This window comes from Hemitrygon akajei, chromosome 23 (genome assembly GCF_048418815.1).
Source record: "Hemitrygon akajei chromosome 23, sHemAka1.3, whole genome shotgun sequence".
NCBI classification, from domain to species: Eukaryota; Metazoa; Chordata; class Chondrichthyes; order Myliobatiformes; family Dasyatidae; genus Hemitrygon; species Hemitrygon akajei.
This window is the reverse complement of record NC_133146.1, coordinates 9,635,834-9,662,965: the sequence shown is the minus strand read 5'-3', so window position 1 is coordinate 9,662,965 and position 27,132 is coordinate 9,635,834. Positions and strand designations below refer to the sequence as shown.

The following is a 27,132-nucleotide window of genomic DNA, read 5'->3' as shown; positions in this document are numbered from 1 at the left end:
TCAAGTATATGTACAGGTCCTATAAAGCATAGTGTGCTAAGTTTCTGGGAAACTACATAAATAATACAATTTTATATATTTTAAGCTAATTGAGTTAAATTGCTGTGTACTGTGGTTGACTTATAATAGAACAGTTGTGGCTTGGTAGTGTAGCAGTTTATGTAATGCTTTACAGTGCCAGTGACCTGGGTTCAATTCCCATTGCCATGTGAAGGAGTATGTACGTTCTGCCCATGACTGTGGGTTTCCTCTGGGTGTTTTGGTTTCCTTCCACATTTCAAAGACATATGGGTCAGTAGACTAATTAATTACATGGATATAATTGGGTGGGCTTATTGGGTTGGAAGGGCCTGTATCTCTATATAAAAGATAAGCACAGAATTATAATTTGCCAGTGTACATTTATTCAAAATCTGGGAACTTTCTCTTTCATCTGGGCTATTTGGTTCGTTTTTTGACTCTTTATTTTCATACATGTCCATCATTATGGACCAAATGCTCACCACAATATATTAATTTAATTTTCTTTTGAAGGTTACTGTTTAATCTTTATACATTACACAGACTAGGAGTTTAATTCAAATTCTAAATGCAGTATGCATTTACTAATACAAAGCAACACACACAAAATACTGGAGGAACTCAGCAGGCCAGGCAATATCTAGGAAAAAAGTACAGTTGATGTTTCGGCCCGAAATGTCAACTGTACCCTGTTCCTAGATGTTGCCTGGCATGCTGAGTTCCTCCAGTATTTTGTGTGTGTTGCTCGAATTTCCAGCATCTGTAGATTTTCTCGTTTGTGATTGGTTTACAAATAAAAATTTTATTTCACAATAGCTTAATCTGTGGCTTGACCATTAATCTGTGGCTTTCATTTTTGACCTTACAGCTGTTAGAAGAATTTCCTTTGTTTAAATCCCTCATGATTTTTAATACTTTTCCTCACTTCCTTCTCTGTTCAAAGGACAACTGCCTTAGGTTTCTCCAGTCAACTTGTGTAACTATTTCTTGAAATTATTCTCTTAAAACTTAATTGCTACCCCTGTAGAGCCTATACAACATTCCTAAAAGGAACTCAACTTTCCAGCTGAGGGGAGACACATCTCCTATAAAAAATGTTTGATTTTACCCTTGTTTTTACACTAGTTATAAAATTCTGTCATATTATTCAGTACTTTATTCACTTGTCCTGCCATTGTCTAAACATTTGTGCAGAACACACACACAAAATGCTGAAAGAACTCAGCAGGTCAGACAGCATCTATGAAAATTAGTAAAGAGTCAACACTTTGGGCTGAGATCATTTGTGCAGAAGAGAGATTTCTGTAATCTTTCACTCACTTGAAGTGATTCATGATGAAGTGCTTTGAGGGGTTGGTCATGAAGTGTATCAACTTCTGCCTGGATCATCACCTGGTATGAAAAGAATGGAAAAAAGGTACAGAAAGTGATGGATACAGCTCAGTCTGTCAAAGGCAAGGCCTTCCCCGCCATTCAGTACATTTCCAAGGAATTTTGCCACATGAAACTTCCAGTTTAAGGTGGTGCTAGTGAACCTCAGCGACTCCTGTCTGGTGTCTAACAAAACAAGGATAGCAACTAAATACTTTGTTAACCACACTTTTTCTGGCAAGCAATCATCACAAGTAAGTCTGGAGTTGGAGGTAGTTCGACATGGCAGAATTGAGGCAAGGCGGCAGGCCCATCGCTAAGAACAGTGGGGAAAGGTTGGGCAAAAGCCGAATTGAAGCCGCGGGGTCCAGGACCCAGAACATATCAACATGACTGAACATAATATGCGGACAGAAATTTACAGGCTGAATCAAGGCAGTGAAGTCTGGCGCATCCATGCAGCAGAACCCATTGTTCTTACGGAGATTTGAGCGCTGAGCCAGGTTGTAAAGGTCAGAGTGTCAAGGATCAATGCAAGTTACGGGTCAGTTCAAATCACTGCTAGAAGCTGCAGAACCCATTGTTTGGATGGAGAGTTAAGTGCCAGGCCGGATTGAAAAGGTCAGGGTTTTGGGACTGAGCGGAGTTATGGGCCGGTTTGGATCGCTGCTCCGTGACATTTACTCAGCTCTGTGCTGAACTATGGACTCTCTTTATGGACTTTAGTTGAGAAATACTATTTGCTTGCGGTTGCTGTTTACATGATGTTTGTTTTTTTTAAATTGCACATTAGTCTTTTTTATGGGTTTTTCTATTTTATTTTTGTTATGGGCATAATGTGTTTTTTATTTTCTGTACATTGGGTGTTAGACAGTCTTAACGCAATATATATATTGTTTTTGGATTTCTTTGTTTCGTGACTGCCTGTTAGGAGACAAAGCTCAAGGTTGTATAATGTATACATACTTTGATAATAAATATATTTTGAACTTTGAAAGTAGGATTCATTATCAAAGACCTCCACTATCCAGGCCATGCTTTCTTCTAGCTGAGAGACAGAAGCCTTAGGTTTTCACACCACCAGGTTCAATATCATGCACTGTCAGTCTCCTGAACCAGTGTGGATAACTCCATTCATCACTACTCTGAACTAATTCTACAACCCACAGAATCATTTTCAAGAACTTTTCATAAAATTCTAATGTATGTCTTGTTTTCCTATAAATGCCTGTCAGAAAATGAATCTCAAGGTCATATATGGTAACATATATGTACTTGGATGATAAATTTACCTTGAATGCTGGACTCACCTGAAGAACTGTAACATTTCTCTTGAGGCTTCTTCTTGTTCTTCATTACCTCATATTTCTTTGCCATGATTACTCATTCTGCCAGTCTTTCTATTTCTGTTGTAAGTCTCTTATGAACTTGTGTGTTTTTACTATAATTCTAAAATTTGTTTTATCTACATAGTATGCCACTATATCTCAAATGTAACAGGGTTTCTTGCATGGAACCTTGGAGGTACAAAACTGAATAGATCTCTCCATTCCAAAAGTAAAATTCACTGCAACTCCTTTTTTATATCCCTCTTGTCAATTTTGTATCATTATTTTAAATTTTTATTCTGGCATCTTCCCCCTTCCTCTCCATTCCTGAAAAAGGGTCTCAGCCTGAAACATCAACTATTTATTCACTTGCATAGATGGTGCTTTGACCTGTTGAGTTCCTCCACCATTTTGGGTGTGCATCTTTTTCACATCCACTCATTTCCATTTTGCTGTTAAACTTAACAATTATCAGATTCATAGCAATCTGATAATTATTAAGTTCGTCAGAGAAATAATTATCATATTGTAGCAATTTAACAGCTGCATTCAGAAATGAACGTACACAACCTCTACTAAAATGGGAGGTTGTGGAGTGAGTTAGAGACAGTTCCTTGCAGACTTAACATGCAAGCTTTTAAAAGCGAGCGGAGCGGGTAATTGCTTGGGGTAATAGTAACTAAGCTTAATTTTCAAGAGCCAATTAAAAGAAGCAGGGTTTGAGCGGAAGTGGTCATTGTGTGAGTGGACAGTGTTAAAGTGTTCAGGCTTGGGCAGGCTAGAACTTAAGTTTGAGAAGTTAGAAGCATAACAAGTGTACGCGGGAAGGTAGTTCAGGCAGTAGAATACTCCTCTGAGATGTGGGATTTCAAGATACGTAATTGTCTCCCTGATGACTACATCTGCACAAAACGCACCCAACTTCAGTTCTTCACTGACAAGGTATACGAGTTGATGCTGGAAGTGTTCAGGAATTCACATCACAGGTGACCTCACTCACCTAGTTCCTTAATATCACCTCCCTGAACAAGAAGGCACAAGGCAGAACAATGCCTCCACTTCCTAAGGAGACTGAGGCAAGCAAGCCTGCCCCCAACATCTTAACTGAACTTTATAGGAGCAGCTGAGCATTGGACCGGAAGTCTCTTCAAAGGACTGTAAGGATGGCTGAGAGGGTCAAAGGGATCTTCCTACCACCAATTGGGGATGTTTATCAGGAGTGTATACAGGGCCCTTAGTATTATAACCATATAACAATTAAAGCATGGAAACAGGCCATCTCGGCCCTTCTAGTCCATGCTGAACGCTTACTCTCACCTAGTTCCACCTACCTGCACTCAGCCCATAACCCTCTACCATTTACCATGTATGTCCTATTTTGATTATTCCTCACACAAATGTAGCACCTCACACTTATCAGCATTAAACTCCATCTGCCATCTTTCAGCCCACTCTTCTAACTGGCCTAAGTCTCGCTGCAAGCTTTGAAAACCTACTTCATTATCCACAACGCCACCTATCTTAGTATCATCTGCATACTTACTAATCCAATTTACCACCCCATCATCCAGATCATTAATGTATATGAGAAATAACATTGGACCCAATACAGATCCCTGAGGCACACCACTAGTCACCGGCCTCCAACCTGACAAACAGTTATCCACCACTACTCTCTGGCATCTCCTATCCAGCCACTGTTGAATCCATTTCACTACTTCAATATTAATACCTAACGATTGAACCTTCCTAACTAACCTTCCGTGTGGAATCTTGTCAAAGTCCTCATCAAGAATCCCACTCATCCATCCTGCATCCTCTTTGAATTTCTACCATTCGGGCAGAGACTGATGCATAAAAACAAGAATGGTCAGGATGGGAAACAGTTTCTTCCCTCAGGCCATTAGGCTTCTGAACTCCCCGCTGCATTGCATTTGAAGTGTCACCGATTAATCTGTTCTGTAGCTTACAATATTTAATTTATGTACTTTATTTATGTATGGTTCATTTATAGATTTTATCCTTACTTTCCTAAGCTATTATGTGTTATATGCGTGTAATGTGTACTGTTGTGCTTTGCACCCTGCTCTGGAGAAATGTCTCATTTGATGGTATACATATGTATAGTTAAAGTCAATAAACTTGACATGACTTGACCATCTGAGAGGCTGTAAAGTTAATTGATGAGTCTTTTACTGAGATGGTCGCATACAGTGTACAGGCTTCACGTAGTATCAGAGTGACCACCAGGAGAAGTGAGGGGAGTAAGTAGTCAGTGCAGGGCTCCCCACGGCAACGAGTATACCCCTTTGGATACTGCTAAGGGAGATGACCTATCAGAGCACAGCAGCAGCAGACAGGTCAGTGGCAGTCAGGCTGGCAGAGAAGGGTAAAATCAGGCAGAATGGTAGTGATGAGACAATAGTTAGGGATGGACAGGAGATTCTGTGACTGCAAAAAGGAAGCCAGGATTATGTTTCCTCCCATTTGCTAGGGTCCAGGATGTCTCAAAGTGCTGTAGAAGATTCTCAGGGAGGGTGGTGAGCGGTAAGTATATGGAATTGGGGAAGAGGCTGAACAGCAAGACCTCCAAGGTAGTCATTTCTGGATTACTCCCAGCTCCATGTGCTAGTCTGGGCAAGAATATGATGAATGAATGGCTGAGGAAGTGGTGCAGGGGGCAGGGATTCAGATTTCTGGATAATTGGGAATTTTTCTGGGAAAGGTATGGCATGTATTAAAAGGGGAAATCAGATTGTTGCTGGATCCTAATAGAGGGAATTTGTAGAATGCCTATGAGATGGCTTTTTGGAGTAATGTAGTTGAGCCCACTAGGTAAAGGGTAATTTTGGATTGGGTGTTCAGTAGTGAAGCAGATTTGAAAGGGAGCTTAAGGAAAAGGAACCCTTGGGAGACAGTGATCATAATATGATAGAATTACCCCTGCAGCTTGAGAGGTAGAGATGTATTAGTATTACAGTGTAAGAAAGGGAAACTCAGAGGCATGAGAGAGGAGTTGACCAAAATTGATCAGAAGGGGTCACTAGAAATAGCTGAAGTTTCTGGGGCAATTTGGAAAGCAGGATAAGCCCCAGAGATGAAGATATATTCTAAAGAGGGAATGAAGCAACCATGGGTGACAAGGAAAACCAAAACCAACATAAAAGCAAAAGAGAGGGCATATAATATAGCACAAAAAAAATTGGCAAGTAGTTAAACAATTGGGAAGCTTTTAAAAACTAATGGAAGGCACCTAAAATATCATAAGGAAAGAAAAGATGAAATATGAAGGTAAGTTAGTCGTAACTATCAGAGGATCCCAAAAGCTCTTTCAAATGCTGTATATCAAGAGTAAAAGAGAAGCACGAGTAGATATTGGACCGTTGGAAAATAATGCTGAAGAGGTAGCAATGGGGTCAAAGAAATGGCAGACAAACTGAATAAGTATTTTGTGTTTGTCTTCACTGTGGAAGGCCCTAGCAGTATGCCAGAAATTGTGGAGTGTTGGAGGCAGAATTGAGTATAGTTGCCATCACTAAGGAGAAGTTGCTTGGGAAGCTGAAAGGTCTGAAGGTAGATAAGTCACCTGAACCAGATGACTATACCTCAGGGTACCAAAGGAGTTAGCTGAAGAGATTGTGGAGGCATTAGTAATGTTCTTTCAAAAATCAGTAGACTATGGAATAGTTCTGGAGAACTAGAGGACTGGAAAATTGTAAAATCATTCCACTCTTAAAGAAGGGAGGGAGAGAGAATGAAGGAAATTATAGGCCTGTTAGCTTGAATTCAGTGATTGGGAAGATGTTGGAGTCCATTATTAAGGATGAAGTTTCGGGGTACTTGGAGGACCATGATAAAGTAAACACAAGTCAACATGGTTTCCTTAATGGAAATCTCGCCTAACAAATCTGTTTGAATGCTTTGAGGAAATAACAGGTAGGATAGACAAAGGAGAGTGGGTGGATGTTGTTTACTTGGATATTTAGATGGCCTCTGACAAGATGCTGCACATGAGTCTGCTTAACAAGAGTCGATGGCATTACAAGAAAGATACTAGCATGGATAGAGGATTGGCTGATTGGTAGGAGGGAAAGTGTAGAAAGAAAGGGGGCCTATTCTGGTTGGCTGCTGGTGACAAGTGGTGTTCCACAGGGACCACTTCTTTCCATGTTATATGTCAAAGATTTGGATGATGAAATTGATGGCTTTATAGCCAAGTTTGCAGACGATAGAAAGGTAGGTGGAGTAGGTAGGTAGTGTTGAGGAAGCAGGGTGGCTGCAGAACGATTTGGACAGATTGGGAGAATGTATTCCATCTGCCACTTCTTTGCTGTGTTGGAAAGTGTATGGTCATACACTTTGGTAGAAGGAATATAGGGGTAGACTATTTTCTGAACGGGAGAGAATTCAAAAATCAGAAGTACAAAGGGGCTTGGAAATCCTTGTGCAGGATTCTCTAAAGATTAATTTGTAGGTTAAGTCTGTGGTAGGGAAGGGAACCAATGTTAGCATTAAGTTTGAGAGGACTAGAATATACATAAGAGCAAGGATATGATGCTGAGGTTTTATATGGTATTAGTCAGACTGCACTTGGAGTATTGTGCGGTTTTCAGCTCCATATTATCCAAGAAAAGATGAGCTGAGGCTGATTCCAGGATTGAAAGGGTTAACATATGAGCAGTTGATGGCTCTAGGACTGTAGCCACTAGAGTTTAGAAGAATGAGGGCAATATCACTAAAATTTATTGAATATTGAAAGGCTTAGACAGAGTGGATGTGGTGAGGATGTTTCCTATAGTGGGTGAGCCCAAGATCAAAGGACACAGCCTCAAAATAGAGGGACATCTATTGAGAACGGAGATGAAAAGGAAGTTATTTTGCCAAAGGGTGATGAATGTGTAATTCATGACCACAGATGGCTGTGGAAGCCGAGTCACTGAGTATAATTAAAGCAGAGGTTGATAAGTTCTTGGTTAATCATGGTGTCAAATGTTAGGGGGAAAAGTCTGGAGAATGGGGTTGAGGTGGATAATAAATCAGCCATGGTGGAATGCAGAGCAGACTTGGTGCTGAGTGACCTTATTCTGCTTCTGTGTCTTGTGGTTTAAACTGACCTCAGTTCTTTTAGCAGAAAATTTAGTCAGATGTGATTTATATTTAGCAGATATTTACTGGTTCCCTTCACTCAGGTTATGCTTGTCATGTAACAACTATTTTTTTCTTTATTGTTTTTAAAGCCCTGTTCATTACTGGCATTAAACTTGGGGAACTGTACTTAGAAGTTTATCTTCTCCACTTCCTTTGAAAATGAATTTGGCATTTGCAGTCTTACTGTCTTTGGGGCCACTACTATGTTGAAAGAGGATTCATAAATTGTGATCAGCAGTACTGCAAATTCTCCCCTTAATTCCCTCAACAACCCCTGGATAAGTCTCATATGGATGAGGTGATACTTTCCAGTAGATCGTACTTGTCAGTTTTTAATCTCTTCCCATATATCAACATTCTCATTTATAAAAGCTTTAGCCAAGTCTTTTTCCTTGGCAATGCAAAGCTCCTGAACTGTGCCTTCCATCTAATCCAGAACCTCTCTGCAGTCTGTCAACCAATCCTTTGGCAAAGCTGCTTTTGTTAGTCTGCCTATTGAAGTCTTTGGCTTCTCTTTTATGTTAACCACATTGAGAGAATGCTGTTAATAGTTGGATGACTTCCATTTTCCTCTCCTATGCAAATTCTTAAATAAGTAAGTTGTAAAAAAAAATGGTATTTTTGTTGGAACTTCTATTTATTTAACTGCTGCAAAACATCTTTCTTTTTCCTCAGTGAAGTATTATTGCATCGGTACATGGTGGCTAATTTAGACCAATTTATCTAATGATTATTCATTGCTATAGAAAGCTCGTTCCTTGAAATTACACTGTAATATGTTTTTTGTTAATTATTTCAGAAGTGGAGCCATTCAGTCCAACGCAGATGTCAGAGAAGATCTTGCTGAGGCTGCTCAAGCATCCTAATGTCATTCAGGAAATGAAATTTGATGAGAGAAACAAAAAAGCCCCAGAACATTATCTCTTCCATCGGAACAAACCTGTGGACTATTTTATTCTAGTTTTGCAGGTTAGTGGGGTTAACTTGAGAGGGATTCTAAAGGAATTATATGTAGAATAGCTTTTATATAGATTGAGATGATCACATCTGACTCCAGTATTGTGCAAAAGTCTGTCGCTTTTTATATATATGCACACAAATATAAAATATACACAGATATACATGTATTGGAGATTACAGTTGGAAGACCATATTTTTAATGCGTATTTTCCTTGTTTCTGCAAGACATTGTTACATTGAGATGTGTAGAGCTCTTAGATTGAAATGAATTTTCTGTATGTTCTCCGAACCTTGCAATTTTATATGCCTAGGAATGCGATGAAATGTGAATGTAAGAGCAGAATCAGGCAACTTGGCCTACTGAGTGTGCTCCATGGCTGATTTATTTTCCCTCTCAACTCCACTTCCTTTGCCTGCTCCCCATAAATTTAGATTTCTCCTCCTCATCTCTGTTTTAAAGGGATGTCCTTGTAATGTGAAGCTGTGTCCTCTGGTCCTAGATTCCCCCACTATTGAAAACATGTTCTCCATGTCTGTCTAGGCCTTTCAATATTTGGTATTGAATGAGATTCTCCCCTCATTCTTCTAAGCTCCACGAGCATAGACATAGAACATTAAAAAGCTCTATATACCCTTTCATTCCTGGGCTCATCTCATACACCTTGTCTGGATGGCAGAGCCTTGACTTCCTAAGGAGTTTGCAAAGATTTGGTATGCCATCTAAAACTTTGGCAGACTTTTTTAAATTTGTAGTGGAGAGCATAGTGACTGACTGTATCATGGCCTGGTATGGAACCACCAATGCCCTTGAACAGAAGCTCCTATAACAAATAGTGGATACAGCTGAGTCCATCACATGTAAAGCCCTCCCCACCATCGAGCACACCTACACAGGGTGTTATCACAGGAAAGCAGCATCCATCATCAGGAACCCCCACCACCCAGTACATGTTCTCTTGCTGATGCCACCAGGAAGAACATACAGGAGCCTCAGGACTTGCATCACGAGGTTCAGAAACAGGTATTACCCTTCAACCATCATGTTCTTGAACCAAAGGGGATAACTTTGCTCATGTCCCATAATTGAAATGTTCCCACAACCTATGGACTCGCTTTCAAGGACTCTTCATCTCATGTTCTCAATATTTGTTGCTTATTTATTATTATTATTACTTCTTTCTTTTTGTATTTGCACAGTTTGTTGTCTTTTACACACTGGTTGAACACCCAAGTTGGTTTGGAAGTTTCAATGATTCTGTTATGGTTATTATTCTATGGATTTATTGAGTATGCCTGCAGGAAAATGAATCTCAGGGTTGTAATGGTGACGTATATGTACTTTGATAATGAATTTACTTTACTTTGAACTTCCAGTTACTTTTCAGCAATTTGTGTAGATTTATAAATTCTTCCTCAGTAAACCCTTCTACTTAATGGAGGTGAAAAAAACTTTGTAGAAAATGCAGTTGTATTGTTATAGCATCATAAAGTTTATGGAATAAAGTTTCTTAGATTGGTTGAATTTGATCAGACAGTATATTTTAGTTTAATGAATATTCATGCTGTGAGGAAATAGGCTCTTGTTTATTGAATGTAGTTTAATAATGCCAATTGCTCCTTTGTGGCCAGGGAAAAGTGGAGGTGGAAGCTGGGAAAGAAGTAATGAAGTTTGAAGCAGGCGCCTTCTCTTACTACGGCATGATGGCTCTCACATCCTCTCCAGGTACTAATCTTAGTTGAACAACTATAGAATTTGGAGGGATCAATGTTTTCTATGAAATAAAATAATGGGAAAATGTTTTGGGTCCAAATTATTAGGATTTAATCAGTACTCAGAAGCTTGGATTTTAAATTTGCAAATAATCCTCTTACAATGCTTAGCTCTAATGGGTACCAAGTTATTGATTAGACCAAACTTGGCGACAGAGTACTTTTTTTCCCCCCAGTCTACAAATATGCACATGTTTATTTGAAGATAGAGCAATTAGTTCCTGGGACATGCCACACTTTTTGACAGCTTATTCCTAGCATTCTGAAACAGTGCATTCCTTGGCACTGCAGTTGCGAACTAAATCTGTGTGCTGCCTTTGCACATATGGCTCGCTGTGGTTGTGACCCACAGGTGATGCAGAGGAACTCTAATAATCTTGTGAACAACCTGTTTGGTATGTATGTTGTGCATTCCTGAGTTAGATATCAGCTGCACTCTGCTGCCACCAGACGGAGATTTCTAAACACTTAGAGGATGCACATCTTAATCTTTTGAGAATTCAGCTTTGTCCCAAATTTCTGCTGGAGTTCTTCCTATGAGGTGAGGACATAGGCAACTTTTATGGTGTGGAAAAACTAGCCTGCTTTTCACCAAGTATATAATCATAATTATAATTAACAGAACTTATTTATTAGTTTAAGAGTATTTGGACACCATTTCTTTTGAAGTTCTTTTAATTGGGATTTGCTTAAAATCTAAAATAAACCCGATGAAAACTTTGAATTCTGTCTGAGCAGTTTCAAATAGATCAACACTTGATCCATTTAATGTTCTTTAGAATGAAAGATGTCAAAATGTCAACCAAGGTGTCAAATAGGCTGATTGGGAAAGGAATAATAACTGAAACTAACTAACTGAAGAACTTCGAAAGAGGGTCAGATCATTTATGAAGTACAGAATTTGAAAACTAAAATTAATAAGTGAAAATAAGATGAGTAACTAATGTTGCAGTTCCTAAAAAAAAATGTGATAAATTGAAAGACTTTGACTAACTATTAGCCAATGTGAACTCTTCATTTTTGTTTCTCTGCGGAGCTGGACTCTCTGATGGTGGTGTCTGAAAAGAGGATGCTGTCCAAGTTGCATGCCATCTTGGACAATGACTCCCATCCACTCCATAATGTACTGGTTAGGCCAGGAGTACATTCAGCCAGAGACTCATTCCACCGAGATGTAACACTGAGCGTCATAGGAAGTCATTCCTACCTGTGGCCATCAAACTTTACAACTCCTCCCTTGGAGTGTCAGACACCCTAAGCCAATAGGCTGGTCCTGGACTAATTTCCACTTGGCATAATTTACTTATTATTATTTAATTATTTATGGTTTTATATTGCTATATTTCTACACTATTCTTGGTTGGTGCGACTGTAACGAAACCCAATTTCCCTCGGGATCAGTAAAGTATGTCTGTCTGTCTGTCTTATATGACAATGATAATTTGTGACTAAATGCAATGGACGTCTGTATTTTGAAGCACTTTTGTAGACCCATTCAGTTTTCAAGAATTTTAGAAGGCAAGTAATTAATGTAAATTGACATTAAGTACTTTCAACATTAAACCCAGTGATGCCAATCAATTTTCCCCTCTTGAGCATTGGCACATCATTAACCAGTACTCATTGATTTTCTCCTCTAATTCAATTGTAATCCATGCTCAGTTTTCTTATTAATCCCTACATCTTTCATTTTTATTAATTTTTTTGTGAAACATTTCATAAAAGTTCATAACGTCCAGGAGACTGCATCATACCAATTTTCAGGTATAAGACATTCTCCTGTGTTTAAAATCTTGCCATTCTTGACTAGGTTTATAGAAACTCCACAGATTTTACTCCTCCATTATATTGAAGGAAGATCTCAAACCTCCACTGCCTTGCAGCTATATCCACTCATGGGGAAGGCTTGGGGAGTTAACCCCAAGGAAAAATCTGGAGTTGGAGTCCCTAAGGCAGTCCTATGTAGAGTTCAATGCTGACTGGCAGCTCCCACAACATCTCTGCCATTTCTTTGGATTCAGCAGCTGAGTGGAGAGGTGGGGGAGCCTGCTACATGGGCAACAGTTTGCGCTCAATATCATACTGCCCTGCTTTGCGTATTGACTTCAGCAGCTAGGACACAAAGTCCATGGTTGACCCTGATCAACTAAGGGTCATCAATCTGTTTGCAGTTGATTTATTAGACACTCTTACTCTAATCAATATATTTAAAATGTATGAGATCTCACATTTCTCTTTTATTCCATTTCCACTGTAGTTCCCTTGTCTCTGTCCCGTACTTTTGCTGTCAGCAGAACAGAATCATTGGCTGGCTCACCAGGTAAATTTGCACAAGTTAATTTAGGGTTTGTCTTTTAAAGTTGCAGTTTAGCAAATAAATGGGAGATGTTCATCTTACATCAAATTAAAATCTTCACAGTTAATATTTTACATAGAGTGTGCTGGGTGAATGGAAAGCGCAGCCACAGTGGTGATACAGGCAGACACATTAGGGCATTTAAGAAACTCTTAGGTAAGCACTTGGATGAAAGTAAACTGGGTGATAATTTTGGAGTGTTGGATTGCTCTTAGAGTAGGTTAAAAGGTTGGCATAATATAATGGGCTGGAGTGCCTGTATGTGTTGTAAAATTCTGTTCTATATGTAAGATGCAGGTATCATTTTGTTAGAGCACTTTTCTAGCATACAGAATTCTAAAGCCCATTCAATCCTGTATGGAATTCCTGGTGATGGGTGAAATTTTCAATTCTCAAAACTAGAACACTACATAATTTGCCCATCTTTCATTTTATTAATGCATGTAAAGTAGATGTGGAATAACGGTTACATGGGGAAGAAATGGCAGCCATAAAACCAAGGGATCTCTAAAAATGTTCTAAATCATATCTCTGCAAATAGGTCTCAGGATGAAAGGAATTAGCAGAACCAAGCCATTTACATCACAGCATATACATCACAAAGCACTAATTTAGAATCAAATGTACTCTTGTAGGTGTGCTATCTATGTGGTAACATAATGGTCAGATAGAATATGACTCAGTATATTTTATTATTATAATGTTAAACTAGGTTTATGGTGAAGATATATCCCCAGTGTAACTGTTTTATGTGTCATAACATGGTTCTCCTCAAGGTTTACCTAACCTGTTGAAACCTAGGTGCTCTTTAAATTCTGTTATCTTGCTCATTACCGATAGCAGTTTTCAGTTATATATCCTCAAGTTATTGTTAGGGATCCCACATATTCCCACTGCATTCACTTCCTTTTCCTTTCTACATAAACTTCCAAAATATCAAATAACTTTGAAAATTCAGTTCCTTAGTCACCTTTAATCACATTACTGTCAGGTTATATTTCTAAATGCAGTGTCAATTCATCTATCTTTTTGCGAGTACAGTACTGTGCAAAAGTCAATATGTAATGTAAGTGATGATAAACATGATTTTATTGTGGACTGAGTGTGGGAAGGTAAAGGGGGAGGGGAGGGAATGGAAAGCACCAGAGAGACATTCTGTAGTGGTCAATAAAGCAATTGTTTGGAATCAAATGATTTTGCTTTATATCTCAGGGCTGGGTGTGTCTGCACCTGCTCCACAACCACCCCCCTCCCACCTCTGGCACTCCTTCTCTGCCATCTATCACACGCCCCACCCGCAGCATTCCACCCTTGTCATTCCCAATATCCTTTGCTTCTGCCGGATTTACAAACTCACTCTCCACTCCAGATTGACAAATACAGTACTGTGCAAAAGTCTTGAGGCATCCTAGCTATACATAAGTGCCTACGATTCTGTACTATCTGCATTCAGATAAATTGCCTTTAACTTTACTTGCCTTTTTCTCTGATTCTGAATCTATTTGCTGGTACAATCCTCTACTTGTAATCTCAGTACCTTCCTGATATGCTCTTGCACTTCATAATTGTTGTAGGGAGCCATTTGGAATGAATGAATGGCTCAGGGAAACTTCATTCCCTCACTTACTCCCTCTACCAATAAAATCACTGTCACTGATGGGCAAACTAGAGGGTCTGGAGATAGGTAAGTCCCCTGGTCCTGATGGGATGCATCCCAGGGTACTGAAGGAATTGGCGGAGGTTATAGGAGACACGCTGGTAATCATTTGCCAAAATTCTCTAGACTCTGGGCAGGTCCTGGCAGGTTGAAAGACAGCAAATGTCACGCCACTTTTTAAAAAAGGATGTAGTCAAAAGATGGGCAACTATTGGCCAGTTAGCTTAACATCTGTAGTTGGGAAAATGCTTGAAGCTGTCATTAAGGAAGAAATAGCAAAACATTTAGAAAGGAGTGATTCCATTAGACAGACACAGCATGGATTCAGAAAGGGCAGGTCCTGTTTGACAAACTTATTGGAGTTCTTTGAGGACATAATGAATGCAGTGGATAGAGGGGAACATGTGGATGTCATATACTTGGTTTTCCAGAAGGTGTTTGATAAGGTGCCGCACAAGAGACTTATAAATAAGATACGAATGCATGGAGTCAGAAGTGTATTGGCATGGATAGTGGATTGGTTAACCGATAGAAGGCAGAGAGTTGGTGTAAATGGGTGTTTCTCTGGTTGGCATTCAGTGGTGAGTGGGGTGCTGCAGGGGTTGGTGCTGGGCCCACAGCTATTTGCCATTTACATTGATGATTTGGAAGAGGGGACTGAGTGTAGCGTAGCAAAATTTACTGATGACACTAAACTGAGTGGAAAAGCAAATTGTACAGGGGAGGTGGAGTGCCTGCAGTGGGATATAGATAGGTTAAGTGAGTGGGCCAAGGTCTGGCATATGGAATACAAGGCTGGTAAATGTGCGATCATGCACATTGGAAGGATTAATAGAAGAGCAGATTATTATTTAAATGTGAAAGATTGCAGCATGCTGTTGTGCAGAGGGACTTGGGAGTGCTTGTGCATGAATCACAAAAAGTTGGCTTGCAGGTACAACAGGTTATTAAGAAGACAAACGGAATGTTGGCCTTCATTGCTAGAGGGATTGAATTCAAGAGCAGGGAGGTCATGCTGCAACCATACAGGGTACTGGTGAGGCCGCACCTGGAGTACTTGTATGCATTTCCGGTCTCCATACTTGAGGAAGAATATACTTGAGGCAGTGCAGAGGAGGTTCACCAGGTTGATTCCAGAGATGAAGGGGTTAACCTATGAGGGGAGATTGAGTCGCCTGGATCTATACTCTCTTGGATTCAGAAGAATGAGAGGGGATCTTATAGAAACATACAAAATTCTGAAAGGGATAGATAAGATAGAAGTAGAAAAGTTGTTTCCATTGGTAGGTGAGACTAGAGCTAGGGGACATTGCCTCAAGATTCAGGGGAGAAAATTTAAGATGGAGGTGAGGGGGAACAGTTTTTCCCAGAGAGTGGTGAATCTATGGAATTCTCTGCCCAGGGAAGCAGTTGAGGCTTCTTCACTAAATATATTTAAGATACAGTTAGATAGATTTTTACATAGTAGAGGAATTAAGGGTTATGGGGAAAAGGCAGGTAAATGGCGCTGAGTTTACGAACAGATCAGCCATGATCTTATTGAATGGTGGGGCAGTCTTGATGGGCCAGATGGCCTACTCAGTTCAGTTCAGTTTTGGTTTATTGTCATTTGGAAACCACAAATGCAATGTAGTTAAAAAATGAGGCAACGTTCTCTAGAATGATATCACAAAAGCACACGACAAAACAGACTACACCAGAAAATCCACATAACGTTTGGTAATCCCCAAATCTAGAGTCCGGAGAGGCTGCTGCGTATTAATATCGCACTACCATCTTAGCGTGTTCCCCGGAAAGGAGCTCCAAATCCACCAGACAAAACAAGACTACCCAGACATACCAAGTCAGGAGACCAACTCTACCACCCAACAAACCAAAAACTTAAGCTACAAGACCTACACAAAACCACATAGTTACATATATAGTTAACATATAGTTACATATGTGCAGACAATACCATAATTGATAAAAAAAAACAGACTATGGGCACAGTAAAAATAGTCCAAAGATGTTAAAAGACTATAAGTTCGAAAGAAACCACCACACAGTTTCCACGTCCTCAGGGTCTTGATAGACTCGTCATCCCACACAGGCAGTAGAAGGGAATACCTCTGCTATGGACTTCCACAGCGCCGGACTCAGCCTCGCAGACGCAGCACACAATGAAAGCGCCATCGGACCCAGCCTCGCAGATGCAGCACACGGTGAAAGTGGACTCCCAAGTCTGTTGAACCTCCGAGCCTCCGACCATCCCCTCCGGCACAGCCTCTCTGAGCACCATCCTCTGCCGCGCACACTACGGCGCCCCCACCAACGGCCACCGGCAGCGCGACCCCGAGGACTGGGGACCTGTTCTTCTCAGCAGAGACCCAGACCTCACAATAGCAGCAGAAACGAAGAAGGCCTTGCTGGAGATTTCCAGATGTTCCGCTGTGCTCCCAAGTCTGTTTTTCATCAGATTAGGTTTGTGCACGGCACCCTGCTTAACAAATTACAGATATCAACTCCAGAGTGGCCGCTGCAAACTGCTTCGTGCCGCCATCTTGGTCACGTGAACACTTGGTCAGTTTACTCCTGACCAAGTTACTGCTGGTTACTCCTCCTCCTATTTCTTATGTACCTGTTCTTTGAAACACTAGAGAAAGCACACATGATAACACAAAATGTGTGTACCCCTCACAGCATCAGGGACCAAAATCCAACAGTTGTGCCAGCTAAAGTGGCATTCTGCCACTAGTTGTTACCTCAGTTACTGCTCTACAATATTGTTTTCTCTTTCTCTTTGTCTCTCTAAATAATCCATTCACCTGAACAGATATCTCCCATTTCCAACTTAGCTTTCCTCTCTTCTTATTTTACCTTTGGATTCCCATGACACAGAAATGGGTTCCATTGTTTCCATTCCAAGCATAACATATTCATCTAAACATCTCATCTTCCAGCACTTGCTCCCTAGCCTCCATAATAAATACTTCATAAACATGGTGAGAATTATTGCCTCCACTTAAACCCAAGGTTGTGCTTTACAAATTCCAACCAACCTCTGTAAAAAAAATAAAAAAATTCTTCCTCAAATCCCCTCTAAATCTACCATTTGCCTGTACTTACAGGCAGCTTTGCTACAGCGAAATTTCTCACTGCCTCCCCTGTCAGTGATCCTCATAATCTTGTATACCTCAGTCAGCCTGTTCTGCTCAAGGAAATTAAATCCAATTGATCCTGATTTTCCTTATACTTGAAATTCCTGCTCTAGGTAACATCCTAGTGAATCCCCTCTGCACCCTGTCGAAAGCAAGCTTGCCTTCTGTGAAGACCAGAACTGTATGCAGTACCTTCAATATTTTATGAAGTTATCTCATAACCTCAGTGCAGTTAAATTCTTTGCAGGATTTTGACCAGAAATGTTAACAATTCCTCCCCCCCCCCCCCCCCCCCGCCCCCCAACCATTTTCTTACCATCAGCACACAAATGTAGCCTAACTCCACTGGTTCCGTCAGCGGGATTGTTGCTGCTGATTTTGGCATCTGCAGTCTCACTAGTCTCTACTTAAATGTTCTGCTCTGGTTAATGTCTCTTGTGCTTTCTTCACCACCATACCTACATGTGCTGCCACCTTCTGGGAACCTTGGACCTCCACTCCATAGGGCATTACTATTCAGTGTGTTTATTAAAAATATGGAGAGTTTATCTCTTTTGCATTTTAGTTGTTCAGCAGTAACTTTATCCACAATTTTTTTTAATGAGAGGAACTTGCTTATATAATATTTTGCTGCAAAGATTCTAATTGGTGTGGCTGATTCCATAAACAATGGCATCCATACACTATTATGTCTCTGTCTAATGTGTTCTGCTTTCTTAGGAAAGTATTTTATCAATTGATTTTAGTGAATACTTCACTGTATTCAGTGTAAAATTTGTATTACATACTGTTCTTGGGAGAAACATAGAAACATAGAAAATAGGTGCAGGAGTAGGCCATTTGGCCCTTCAAGCCTGCACCGCCATTCAGTACGATCATGGCTGATCATCCAACTCAGAACACTGTACCTGCTTTCTCTCCATACCCCCTGATCCCTTTAGCCACAAGGGCCATATCTAACTTCCTCTTAAATATAGCCAATGAACTGGTCTGAACTGTTTCCTGTGGCAGAGAATTCCACAGATTCACCACACTCTGTGTGAAGAAGTTTCTCCTCATCTCGGTCCTAAAAGGCTTCCCCTTTATCCTTAAACTGTGACCCCTCGTTCTGGACTTCCCCAACATCGGAAACAATCTTCCTGCATCTAGCCTGTCCAATCCCTTTAGAATTTTATACGTTTCAATAAGATCCCCCCTCAATCTTCTAAATTCCAGTGAGTATAAGCCTAGTCGATCCAGTCATCCTTCATATGAAAGTCTTGCCATCCCAGGAATCAATCTGGTGAACCTTCTTTGTACTCCCTCTATGGCAAGAATGTCTTTCCTCAGATTAGGGGACCAAAACTGCACACAATATTCTAGGTGCGGTCTCACCAAGGCCTTGTACAACTGCAGTAGAACCTCCCTGCTCCTGTACTCAAATCCTTTAGCTACGAATGCCAACATACCATTTGCCTTTTTCACCGCCTGCTGTACCTGCATGCCCACCTTCAATGACTGGTGTACAATGACACCCAGGTCTCGTTGCACCTCCCCTTTTCCTAATCGGCCACCGTTCAGATAATAATTTGTTTTCCTGTTCTTGCAACCAAAGTGGATAACCTCACATTTATCCACATTAAATTGCATCTGCCATGAATTTGCCCACTCACCTAACCTATTCAAGTCAACCTGCATCCACTTAGCATCCTCCTCACAGCTAACACTGCCGCCCAGCTTCATGTCATCCGCAAACTTGGAGATGCTGCATTTAATTCACTCATCTAAATCATTAATATATATTGTAAACAACTGGGGTCCCAGCGCTGAGCCTTGCGGTACCCCACTAGTCACTGCCTGCCATTCTGAAAAGGTCCCGTTTACTCCCACTCTTTGCTTCCTGTCTGCCAACCAATTCTCTATCCACATCAATACCATACCCCCAATACCGTGTGCTTTAAGTTTGCACACTAATCTCCTGTGTGGGACCTTGTCAAAAGCCTTTTGAAAATCTAAATATACCACATCTACTGGCTCTCCCCTATCCACTCTACTAGTTACATCTTCAAAAAATTCTATAAGATTCGCCAGACATGATTTTCCTTTCACAAATCCATGCTGACTTTGTCCGATGATTTCACCTCTTTCCAAATGTGCTGTTGTCACATCTTTGATAACCGACTCTAGCATTTTCCCCACCACCGATGTCAGACTAACCGGCCTATAATTCCCCGGTTTTTCTCTCCCTCCTTTTTTAAAAAGTGGGGTTACATTAGCCACCCTCCAATCCTCAGGAACTAATCCAGAATCTAAGGAGTTTTGAAAAATTATCACTAATGCAGCCACTATTTCTTGGGCTACTTCCTTAAGCACTCTGGAATGTAGACCATCTGCCTTTAATCCCTTCAATTTACCTAACACCACTTCCCTACTAACACGTATTTCCCTCAGTTCCTCCATTTCACTAGACCCTCGGTCCCCTGCTATTTCTGGAAGATTATTTATGTCCTCCTTAGTGAAGACAGAACCAAAGTAGTTATTCAATTGGTCTGCCATGACCTTGTTCCCTATGATCAATTCACCTGTTTCTGACTGTAAGGGACCTACATTTGTCTTGACCAATCTTTTTCTTTTCACATATCTATAAAAGCTTTTACAGTCAATTTTAGCTGTAGGCTTGGATGGATCTTAACGTTATTTGTCAGTGATTTGGATGATGGAATAGATGGCTTTATGGTCAAGTTTGCAGACAATATGAAGATAGGTGGAGGGGCAGGTGGTGTAGAGGAAGCAAAGAGACATTAGGAGAATGGTCAAAGAAGTGGCAGATGGGATACAGTGTCGGGAAGTGTATGGTCATGCACTTAGGTAGAAGAAATAAAAGGGTAGACTATTTTCTAAATGGAGAGAAAATTCAAAACCAGAGGTGCAAAGGAGCTTGGGTGTCCTTGTACAAGATTCCCGAAAGGTTAATTTGCAGATTGAGTCAGTGTTGAGTAAGGCAAATGCAATGTTAGCAATCATTTCGAGAGGACTAGAATATAAAAGTGAAGATGTAATATTGAGGCTTTATAAGGCACCAGAGATGCCTTAATTGGAGTATTGAGAGCAGTTTTGTGCCCCTTATCTAAGAAAGGATGTGCTGAAACTGGAGGGGGTTCAATGGAGGTTCATGAAAATAATATCAGATTGAAAGGCTCCTTAGATGAGGAGTGTTTGGCAGCTCTGAGCCTCAGTGGAATTGAGAAAAATAAGGAGAGATCTCATTGAAACCCTTTGAATGTTGAAAGGCCTCAACAGAGTGGATGTAGAGAGGATGTTTGCTATTATGGGGTAGTTTTAAAACCAGAGGACACAGCTTCATAATAGAGGACATCTATTTAGAACAGAGATGAGGAGAAATTTCTTTAGCCTCAGGGTGATGAATCTGTGGATTTTGATGCCACAGTGGCTGTGAAGGCCAGGTCATTGGGTATATTTAGACAGAGGTTAATAGATTCTTGATTAGTGATGGTATGAAGAGATACAAGGAGAACGCAGGAGATTATAGCTGAGAGGGAAATGGATCAGCCATAATGAAATGGTGGAGCAGACATGATGGGCCAAATGGCCTGATTTTGGCTCCTATATCTTATGGTCTGACAGAATTCAAGTCACGCTAATCTTCATTTTCTCTTCATTCCTGTAGTTCGGAAATGGAAGGAAATCCACTAGCTTTGCTATGGAAATAGTAGAAATGCCTGAAATTGTTATGACAAGTCCCCTGTCTGAGAATTTTAACATAATGTATACATTTTAAGTTTACTCATGGAAAATTAAATTGTGCATTTCCAGAGTATTTTGGAAGATGGTTACTGGAATTTGACATAGAATGACATGTGGAAAAGTTGGACCATATATGGGATGGAAAGACTTTGTTTTGCATCCTATAATGGTATTTGTGTTCACATCACCATATTCAGACTCTTCATTGTATTAACCCTTGCAATGTCAGCAGTTTCAAAAAATACTTTCTACCTCCATAAAATTTCAGAGAGCACTTCTTTAAAAATGTTAATAATGTTTTATTAGCAATCTCCTTCATTGGTCTACATCTATTCTTGCTCTTAACTCTGCCTTTAACTTTTGTATTTAAAGACCTAGACAGTGTGGATGTGGAGAGGAGTTTTCCTTTAGTGGGCGAATCTAGGACCAGAGGGCAAGCCTTAGAATAGAAGGATGTCCACTTAGGACAGAGATGTGAAGGTATTTCTAAAGCCAGATGGTAGTATAATTCATTGCCACATGCGGCTCTAGATGTCAAGTCATTTAGCATATTTAAAGGGGAGATTGATAGCCAGAGCATCAAGATTACAGGGAGAAGGCAGCAGAATAGGATTGAGAGGGGTAATAGATCAACTATGATAGAATGGTGGAGCAGGCTTGATGAGCCGAATGGCCTAATTTGCTCCTATGTTTTTATGGCCTTAAGGGCTTTTTTTGTATTAAGACATCGTAGTGTTATCCTCAAACATTCTTGAAATAATGGCTGGCACACCATTTGGCCAGCATCTTACTTGTACCACCAGTATATCTTCGTGCATTTCATGAAAGAGCACCCAATAATATTAGTTTCTCAAGGTTTAAATGGCTGAAGTAGTTTAGAGTCCATGCCAGTTTTTAAAAATACATTATCAGCAAAGTTCATTTGGCATATAAAATGTCTTGGGGAGGGGGGAGCTGATTATACTCCACAGTTCAGAATGTCTTGTATATCTACAGGCTGTTATTGGAGGTGGACCAATTAGAGGTGTAAGAGGAAAAAATACTTTTGGGGACAATTATGTTATCCAGCTTAAACAAAATGAGCCATAGAATTGTTCAGTACAATAAACCTGTGCTTCAAGATTACAAATTCAGATAAAGTGATGAAAATCATGCATTAAACAGTTTTTCAAAACAATTGTGGATGATGTTTTGTTTCTGAAACTTACAGATGGCTTTAGTGTATGTTTAACTCAAAACAGCTTCCTTAATTGGATCCAACTATAAAAACAGAGAAAGATTTTTTAGTGTTTTGGGTGGTGCACTATGCTCTCTATACTCTTACAGGATGCTGTGCTTTGTGATAACACACAAGAGTTTAAGGTTCACATGATATGTTTCACATGACCTCATACACAAGTAACTATGGAACCTCTAAAATTTATCGAGTCCTGCATTATGATCTACATTCCAGAAATTTTCAAAATTCCTGACTTAAGAATATGAGGTGACCTTCATTTGTTGTATCATTTACTCACTACATTATCCAGTAATGAATTTCAAATACCGTTCTTCACTACTTAAATGGATAACAGTGAAATATATTCAACATTGAATCCGCAGAAATTGTTTTCTTTATATTTCATTCCAAAGAACCAATTAAAATGATCTATATAATCCATGAAAGTAATAAACTGATTAAGCTAATTAATTTCATATAACATGATACCTGATTCATTAAGCAGTAAACATTTGATCTATAAGATCATGATATCAGTGATTATGGACTACATTCTGCTTGCCTGTTGATAACTAGTGATGTTTCACAGGGATCTGTTCTGGGATCCCTGTTCTTTATGTTTTTTATAAATGACTTGAATGTGGAAGTGGAAGGGTGGTTTCATAGGTTTGCAGATGACATGAAGATCGGAGGTGTTGTAGAGAGAGTAGGAGGCTATAAGAGTTTACACCCTGGCATGAACTGATTAAATACAGTCCTGGGCTGAGAAGTGGAAAATGGAGTTTTGTCTGGTAGAGTGTGAAGTGGTTCACTTTGTAAGGTTAATCTTAAAGGCAGAATATAAGATTACTGTGGAAGAGCAGAGGGTTCTTGGGGTTTAAGTCTATAGATCCCTTAAAGTTTCTGTGCAAGTTGATGGAGTTATGGTATATGATTTGCTGGCCTTTGCTAGTCAGGAAATTGAGTTCATGAGCCACAAGGTAATGTTACAGCTCTGTAAAACTCCGGTAAGACCACACCTGGAGTATTGCATTCAATTCTTTTCACCACATTATAGGAAGAATGTGGAAACTTTAGAGAAGGTGCAAAGGAGACTTACCAAGATGCTGCCTGGATTAGAGAACATGTTTTGTGAGGAAATGTTGACCGAGATAGGGTTTTTCTCTTTGGAGTGAAGGAGGATGAGAGGCGACTTGATAAAGGCATATGAATATGAGAGCATCGACTGAGTGGGCTGCTGGCATTTTCCCAGGTTATAATGGTAAAAGCAGAAGACATCCTTTTAAGGTGAATGGAGAAAAATTTAGGGGAGGTGTCAGAAGTAGTTTTCTTTTACACAGTGTGGTGAGAGCATTGGATATGCTGCTGGAAGTGGGGGTAGAGTTTGATACAGTAGGGACATTTAGAGACTGATAGGCACATGGATGGAAAAAAAAAGTGGAGGTTTATGTGTTATATAGGAGGGATGGGTTAGATCGATCAGGGAATAGGTTAAAATGTTGGCACAATATTGTGGGCTGAAGAGACTATATTATGCTGTACTGTTCTATTTGGATGAAAATATGGGCAGATTAGCAAATCTTCCAAACTTTTTTCCAAGGACTTGGTATTTTTTTTTACCAACAGAGTCACTCTGCCACTCTGACTACGTGCTTGTCATTTCAATGCAGTGTGTATCCTTGGATGTTAAGCTCCCAACTATCATCTTTTTTCAGCAAGACTCAGTAATCAGAATCGTGTTAAATATCACCAGCAATTGTCATGAAATTTGTTATTACATAACAGCAATACATTCAGTACAATACATTCAATACATAATAAAAACTGTGAATTACAGTAATAATATGTAACGTTAAATAAGTAGTGCAAAAAAAGTAATGAGATAGTGTTCGTGGGTTCTATGTTCATTCAGAAATCTGATGGCAGAGGGGAAGAAGCTGTTCCAAGATTGTTGAGTGTGTGCCTTCAGGACCTTGTACCTCCTCCCTGATGGCAGCACTGAGAAGAGGGTATCTACTGGGTGATTGGGGTCTTTATTGATGAAGACCGCCTTTTTAAGCCATCGCTTCTTGAAAGTGTTCTGGATGCAACAGAGGATTGTGCTCATGATGGAACTGACTGAGTTTACAACTTTTTACAGTGTACTTCAGTCCTGTGCAGTGCTCCCCGGCCCCATACTAGATTGTGATGCAGCCAGTTAGAATGCTCTCCAGGGTACCTCTGTAGAAATTTGCGAGTGTCTTTGAAAGGCTAACTTTGAGGAGATGCAAAAGGATTTAGAAGGAGTGGATTGGGATAGTTTGTTTTATGGGAAGGATGTAATAGAGGAATGGAGGTCATTTAAAGGTGAAATTTTGAGGGTACAGAATCTTTATGTTCCTGTTAGGTTGAAAGGAAAGGTTAAAAGTTTGAGAGAGCCATGGTTTTCAAGGGATATTGGAAACTTGGTTAGGAAAAAGAGAGATATCTACAATAAATATAGGCAGCATGGAGTAAATGAGATGCTCGAGGAATATAAAGAATGTAAGAAGAATCTTAAAGAAATTAGAAAAGCTAAAAGAAGATACGAGGTTGTTTTGGCAAGTAAGGTGAAAATAAATCCGAAGGGTTTCTACAGTTATATTAATAGCAAAAGGATAGTGAGGGATAAAATTGGTCCCTTAGAGAATCAGAGTGGACAGCTATGTGTGGAGCCGAAAGAGATGGGAGAGATTTTGAACGATTTCTTTGGTATTCACTAAGGAGAAGGATATTGAATTGTGTAAGGTAAGGGAAACAAGTAGGGAAGTTATGGAAACTATGACAATTAAAGAGGAGGAAGTACTGACGCTTATAAGGAATATAAAAGTGGATAAATCTCTGGGTCCTGACAGGATATTCCCTAGGACCTTGAGGGAAGTTAGTGTAGAAATAGCAGGAACTCTGACAGAAATATTATAAATAAAAATAATATTGGGTTATGTGGAAGTTGTGTTCCAATAAGGTTGAATTTTGGAACAAGACCAAGTAGAATGTAAAAAAGTACCAATTTCTTGATTACATCGAAAACATTGGTCAGATAAATTTGGGTTTAATTTATTTATTTTTTGTGGTGTAATATATAATTGATGTAAAAAGTTATATTGCACTAATCTTAACCAGACATTTGTTGTATTTGTCATACTGTCAAGAGATAGTCTTGACCAACTTGTTTCTTCAATTTTAATATTCAAATCAATTTCCCATTTTTGTCTTATGAATTCCTTGTTTAATTGCCTGTTTTTGAATCAAACTATACATACAAGAGATAATTTTTTTAATTTTTCCTTTTTGAATTAAAGTTTCTATTTCACTAGGTTTCGGCAATAACATTGTTTGACCCAATTTATCTCTTAAATAAGCCCTTAATTGGAAATAACAAAAAAGATATCGAAGGGTGATATCAAAGGGATAAAACCAAACCCAAACTGAATAAATATCAGAAAGAATTCATAAAAATTGCATTGGCAGTAGCCAAAAAGGCTATTGCATTTACTTGGAAATCGGATTCATACTTAAGTATAGACCGTTGGAAGAACGAAATCTTCAGCTGTATTCCACTTGAAAAAATTACTTATAATTTAAGAGATAAATATGAAACATTTCTGAAAATTTGGCGCCCTTATTTACAAAAGACAGGATTAAATATATAGATGCTCTGAAGACAAAACTATTGGTTATTTGGGGAAAGAAATAAATATATATACTAAAGTTATTATGAACGCCGTGGAGCATATGGGGATCTTTTGATATCCAGGCATTCTTTCTTTTTTTTTTCTTTCTTCTTCTCTTTCTTTTTCTTTCTTTCTATAGGGATCTGTTTGGGGGGGGAGGGGGGAAGGGTTGATAACTTTTTTTCTTCTGTAATCATTGAAAATTCAATTTTAAAAAATTTTAAAAAGAGAAATTTTATAAATGTCATTAGAAATGGGGATGGTGCTGGAGGATTGGTGTATTGCTCATGTGGTTCCATTGTTTAAAAAGGGTTCGAAGAGTAAACCTAGCAATTATAGGCCTGTCAGTTTGACATCAGTGGTGGGTAAATTAATGGAAAGTATTCTTAGAGATGATATATATAATTATCTGGATAGACAGGGTCTGATTAGGAACAGTCAGCATGGATTTGTGCGTGGAAGGTCATGTTTGACAAATCTTATTGAATTTTTTGAAGAGGTTACGAGGAAAGTTGAGGGTAAAGCAGTGGATGGTGTCTATATGGACTTCAGTAAGGCCTTTGACAAGGTTCCCCATGGAAGGTTAGTTAGGAAGGTTCAATCGTTAGGTATTAATATTGAAATAGTAAAATGGATTCAACAGTGGCTGGATGGGAGATGCCAGAGAGTAGTGGTGGATAACTGTCAGGTTGGAGGCCGGTGACTAGTGGTGAGCCTCAGGGATCT

The 27,132-nt window shown here is 39.6% G+C and overlaps 1 protein-coding gene across 2 annotated transcripts in view; it reads left to right on the top strand.

Moving 5' to 3' along the window:
- The window catches only part of LOC140715148 (metal transporter CNNM2-like), a 167,740-nt gene that overhangs the window by 132,370 nt on the left and 8,238 nt on the right, over nucleotides 1–27,132 (top strand). Inside the window, exons 4-6 of one of the 2 annotated variants that reach the window (XM_073026925.1) lie at nucleotides 8,668–8,837; nucleotides 10,458–10,551; nucleotides 12,856–12,918. In XM_073026925.1, coding sequence (XP_072883026.1) covers nucleotides 8,668–8,837; nucleotides 10,458–10,551; nucleotides 12,856–12,918 — 327 coding nt within the window. The remainder of the gene's footprint in view (nucleotides 1–8,667; nucleotides 8,838–10,457; nucleotides 10,552–12,855; nucleotides 12,919–27,132) is intronic. The other variant, XM_073026926.1, reaches the window with a different exon arrangement.